The following is a 5,962-nucleotide window of genomic DNA, read 5'->3' as shown; positions in this document are numbered from 1 at the left end:
TTTATCTGGATTTATCTTTATGGTGAACATACCTGGATACCTTTGAATGATTATTTCTCTTTTCCGAAATAATCTATAATACACTTTCCCTGAATCGATATAAATTTTTATCTATTTATTGAATCATTCGCTATTATAACTGAAAGATATAATTTTCATTTTATTTGAAATTGGTTTTTACGCACATTGATTAAACTTAACCGTCCGCTGATTCTTTTTTGGCAAAAGCGAATCTTTACTCTCAAATTTCATCCTCATTTTTGCTCAAATTAAAATTTTTATTAAATAAAGGTTTTTGCGTTTGAGTATAAAAACTAATTGGTAATGTAATACAGATATAAAAAAACTCGTTAATGTTTTTTAAAGCCTAGTAAAAAAAACATTTTATCTGGACAAAAAAGACGGAAGGTTAATTTATCAATTTTGTTATGAAACTTCTGTAATTCGAAAAAAAAACGTAAAATAATTCAATAATAAAATAATACATTCATAATTGTATTATAATGTTTCAAAGAAACTTTTTTTAATTATTTTATTGGATTCAATTTGCTTCTTTTTCGCTTCTTCTTTATGCTTTACATGTTTTAAGGGGATCAACGCAGCATTTTACCATATTAAAAATATTTTTTTTACTGTCACTGCTAATTCACATCAACTCATTGGCCCACAGCATCCCTAAAATGTTAAATCGCTTCAACCCCTCCCGAATTCCCCCTCCCCCCCCCCCCCCCCCCTCTCTCTCTCTCTCTCTCTCTATTTGGCTATGCACTTTATCCACCTCCCCATCGCCGCTAGATGCAATTTTAATCCCGAATTCCAAGAAAATTACCTTGCCGTCAGAGCTGTTTAAGGGGGTACTAGATGAGATTGCCTCTGTTACCTGTCAGCCCGCTTGACATATAGTATATTATGCAGCTAGCTGTTCGAACTAGTCTTGAGATTATTCTCTAATTTAAATTTCTATTTTCCTTTCGCACCGTCGGCGCCATTGCTACCGCCGTCGAGCCGCGTTTTAATAGCACGAGGGAGATAGATGAATTTCAAAGGTGCGGCTTTGAAAATTTCAGCGCATGTTTTCACAAACAAACAGGCGTGATCGAAAGGGGCCGTTTGTATTTTTGAACTGAAGCCGATGTTAAATTTTTAATTGTAATTTTGCTACGAAAGTTTCGGCTATTGTTGGATGAACAAAGCCTTTGCGGCAGTTGTTAGTTTACATGAGTTATAATTGGTGGAAACTGTAGAATGCGCATATTGAATATGGTTATGCATATATATATATATATATATATATATATATATATATATATATATACATATCATTCAGTCATTTGTGGATGTTTTATGTTATGGGAATAACAAACCTACCTGCAACGTTGAAAACTGCGCCCTTAGAGAGAAGGTGATACATTTAGCTAAATGAAGAAAAAATGATAAAGCTAATGGACCAATAACATTGGACGATGAAATATACATTCAATATACATTCAAATTTCAAATGTACACTTGTATGTACATTGAGAGAAAAATGTTTGGTATTTGTGTAATTATAATTGCATAAATATCAAACAAATTGCTAAAATAATTGCGATTAAGAGCTATTTTTATACTACTGTAATGTTAATAATAATAATTGTAATTTTATAAAAGAAATATGTATAATTAGCATTGAAATATCTATAAATTATAATTAAATTTTTGAAACAGAAAATCAGTGGTATTAAAGAAATATCTTATTAGAAGCAAGAAATAAAATAAATTATAATAAATTTTACTCAGAGGAAAGCTATAAGATTTTAAAAACATCTTTTACAGGTTAAATTATAATAATTGCAACCATTTCTTTTTTCAATGTAAAAAGATGAATCTATACTAATATTTTGAGATTTCTATACAATTGCTACATAATATAATAAAGTAAAAGGTAATATAATATGAACAATGGTAAGAATAATATATTCAATAATAGACACCACGACAATTAATAATAATAGTAACAATAACGACTTTATTGCCACATACATAAATAAATGGACATGGCCGATGTACAGCGTACAAGCTGGATCGCGATTCGATCCGGTTGCGTCAAACTACAGTCACAATCTCTCACGTTTTCACATACACACAAGCACGCACATGTACATTCTCTTTCTATCTAACTTTTTCTCGCCTTTTCCGGCGGCACGTACAGTCCGATGCAGCCGTCGCCCTACTTACAACAACGCTTCTACTTTGTATCGGAGCACGGATTAAACAGACACCGCGTTAGAAATAAGCGATTCGCGAGGAATAATCTCCTTGAAAGGGTGCCCCGCGCCATCAGCACCGAGCGAAAGTGCGGACTCGTGGGGGGAGCTACGAACGATTTGCCTACGAGTGGTTTCGCCGTGTCAAGCGTATACCAGGATATAAAGGTATACAGGATATAAAGTATCGAATGTTCAAGGAGACGATGGAGATGCTACGAGGGAACGGGAACGAAAGAGGGATGATCTCGAAGAGAGTTCGTCGATTCGATTTTATCGGGTACCATCTAACGGTGATAAACGCGATTCCGGCGATACAAAGCGTTCCGAATTCATCATCACTCGTCTTCATCTGTCGTTTTCAGCATTATGTTTGGCAATCATCCTCACATTATGCAACTACCTGATTTTGTTTTTTTTTTTTAACATTGCGCTGAATTTAACTCTCCGTATGCAACCTAGGTCTCTTTTTTGGCCAAATTTTTTTTATTATTTTATTTCCTAAAACTTTTAGAGTGAATCTCATTCTGTAGAGTGAAAAATCTCCTAAACCAGTATTCATAATCAGTTCTTATTTTAAGACCTTAATTAAGACGTTAATGCGGCCCTTTGATTGGTTCGTGACATCTCAAGACAGAACTTGAAACAGTCTTGAATATAAGAACTGACTATGAATACCGAATGATACTGGTCTTAAAGATTGAAAATTGAGTTACTCTTTTTCAAGATTGCTTCAATTTTTATTCTTTAAAATGAGATTCTACTCCAAAGAATTTAGAGAGTAGGCTTTCGAAAAATTTAAAATTCTATCTCTATTATTAACAAAATATTTTAAGAGGAGGGGAGGGGGGGAGGAGAGTAGACACCGCCCTCTTTTATTTTGGAGAACTTCGAAAATAAAACTTTGCTTGTGCCGAAAGAAACCAGATTGTAGACGAAGGATTAAGATTAAGGATCTTATGATGAATTTTAACAACAAACGTAAGATGAGAATTCGATCCGAGTATCGCACGTCGTGGAGTAGCATCGGCGACAGTGCTACGTACACATAGTAATACACGTTTTATCCGCGGTATCATGGGGATCTGATTTCTTCTGGATCCCCGATAGATATCTTGAGTCCCCCGACAAATGTCGCTCCGCTGGGAGAAGAAATATACAAGTTCGAGCCAAATTCAAGGATGCCGAGCGAGTGAGCGCGCCACAAAACGGCGAGGAAATGTCGCATTGCGAGACGTCTTTTACAATGCAAGACGGTGACTTTCGGCGAGAATCTCGCGCTCTCCCTCTGTTGCCATTGACCGATGGCGCTGGCGCGAGAAAAAGTTAAAGGGAAGACCTCTTGGTGTACGCCGTTTGGAAGAATATTCTTCAGAGAGAATTCCTCGAATACCTGTGAATTCGAGAAAATTTTTCGGGTCAAGACCTCGCGAGAATTCCCTTTATGCCCGCGCGACGGCTGCGTTCCCCGCTGCGAGGGAAACGCCCAACGCGTTTATTCACGCGTCTCGCCGCCGGATCGGTCGGATATTTTACGGAACGAAGATTGGCTCGTGCCGTAAAATGCCGCACCGTGACTAGGAAAGATTGACGTGTGCCTTAAGCGCGGGATTGAAGCCGCAACAACACCCGATTGTGCCCTTATACAACAACTCAATTAAATATGACTGACGTTGAACTGTAAAATACGGGGGAGAAAAAAAAGGAGAAAAGCGCTCGATGCAATTCCATTTAATTGACATGTATGCACTTTGGGGGAGGTGCGACGCCGCTTGTTAACTCGATTAGGCCCTAAATAAACCTAAGTAAACCAGAGATTCTCGAAGGACACCCGGCACTTGAAGGCGTATCGTACGCCGCGTTCATTGAAAAATAGCGCGTGCTGGGAATAATTAATTATAGCTTCGACTATCCATATTTACCAAGTTCTCTCTCTAACTCTTTCTTCGCTGCGAATATACTGACACATTGCACTTTGGGGGCATCTTTACCCGTTTGGCGCGGGTAGATTCGTTTGATATCGTTTGCAGTGTTCCAATAAAGGCCTCGTCCCCGATCGCGCCGATAGCCGATCGTAGTGCATTTTCCATTCTTTCTTTCTCTCTCTCTCTCTCTCTCTCTCTCTCTCTCTCTCTTTGTTGCTAAGATCACCGAGTTACACAGTTCACCATGATTCCTAATGAATCATTCTGCGCTTTCGCAATACATCGTTGAATCACGTAATTGTATTAGCAAATCGATTTGTCGGCCTGACAACTGCCGTCCGGCCTAGCGAGAAATAGCTTGCCGCTTGCGCAGGCACATAGCTGATAGATGGTCGTCTCCTTTTGGCTTTGATGAACGGACGAGGATCTGCCAGAGTGTTGTTGCTGTTGCTGTTGCTCCCTGGATGAGTGTCCTTGTACCGGGATCGCTGTCTTCAGGCCCTTTATATAGACAGACTTGGCATCAAGCCGGATGGCTCCATGAACGCTTTGCAGTTTCAAATCCGTCAGGCAAGAAGCTGAAATCTCGTTCGCCCAGGACTCGATCACCACCCGCTGAGGAGCACTTATCTTCAAGGATCTTGTTGCTGATTCGAGCCTATAGCATAGTAAATAATTCGATTTATATGTGCTGTATGTAGAACTTTCTCCACTTTCACACAAATTTCTTTGTTAACGCGAAGACAATTTTTTCTTAACGAAAATATCGAGGCGCTAGTAATTTCTAAGTTACAAACGATTGAAAGAAAAGATTTTTCCGCAAACATTTTCCTTTAAATATCAAGAAGCCAATTCTTGAACTAATTTTTCAAACGGAATTTACGTTAATAGAATTTCAACTTTCAACTTAAATCATAGAGATATGTGATGCTAAAGATTGGAAAGCCATAAATGATAATAAATTCAATGTTTTAAAATTCAATGTTTTACTGATTAATTTATTGTAAAGAAAAACTATGTGTAAGAGATAAACATTTATGTTATTACGTAATCTAATCTTTATATGTAAAACATTTTTATAATACATAAAATGAACAATATGAATACATAATTAATATACTGCATAGAATATTCATTGAATTGGGATATTATGTTCAAGTAACAATATCATCATTAGACTTCCAAAGCCGTGAACTACATCGTGTGTCGCCATTAGCTTTCGAAACACGATTATTCCCCACGAATTATCACCGATTATCAGTCCACGTGATTAATTGACTTCCATGATTTACGATTTGATGAACATATCGAAGCGATGGCTATTTATTCAAAAAAAGATTCGCAGCAATTTATCAAAGAATATTTTGCACGATTTAATTGTAAATCATGAATCAATATGTGAATCAAAACAGTAGAGATGTAAATAATTGTTTTATTTCAATAACAATGATCATCTCTTTAATAATTGAAATAAAATATTTAAATGCCGAGATTTGACATAAGGTAAATGTACCAGTTAGTTGATATGATTATTGGGCAAAGTGACAAAAATTTTAAATATTGAGCTTTTAATATGTACAGCTCTAAATAAATTCGTTATACCAAATTTTTATAAATAAATTTATTTCGAGTCGTACATTATTAAAATCTTAGTATTTAAAATTTTTGTCAATTCTTTTGTCAATAATTGGGTTATGTCAACTAACTATCTACTAATTAGTATATATTTATTCAACTATTCACAGACTTTTAGACGCGAGAAAATGCATGTCTTTTTGTATGTATAATTAA

The 5,962-nt window shown here is 36.3% G+C and overlaps 1 protein-coding gene across 2 annotated transcripts in view; it reads right to left on the bottom strand.

Annotated features, from left to right (window-relative positions):
* Positions 1–3,097: 3,097 nt before the first annotated feature.
* Positions 3,098–5,962, bottom strand: part of LOC108685934 (zeta-sarcoglycan) — a 79,534-nt gene continuing 76,669 nt past the window's right edge. For both annotated transcript variants that reach the window (XM_018190949.1, XM_018190948.1), the window contains exon 6: positions 3,098–4,829. In XM_018190949.1, coding sequence (XP_018046438.1) covers positions 4,475–4,829 — 355 coding nt within the window. In that variant the 3' untranslated portion in view covers positions 3,098–4,474. The remainder of the gene's footprint in view (positions 4,830–5,962) is intronic.

Source organism: Atta colombica, unplaced genomic scaffold (assembly GCF_001594045.1).
Source record: "Atta colombica isolate Treedump-2 unplaced genomic scaffold, Acol1.0 scaffold162, whole genome shotgun sequence".
Lineage (NCBI taxonomy): Eukaryota > Metazoa > Arthropoda > Insecta > Hymenoptera > Formicidae > Atta > Atta colombica.
Note: the sequence above shows the minus strand (reverse complement) of the source record. Positions and strands in the feature narration are given on the sequence as shown.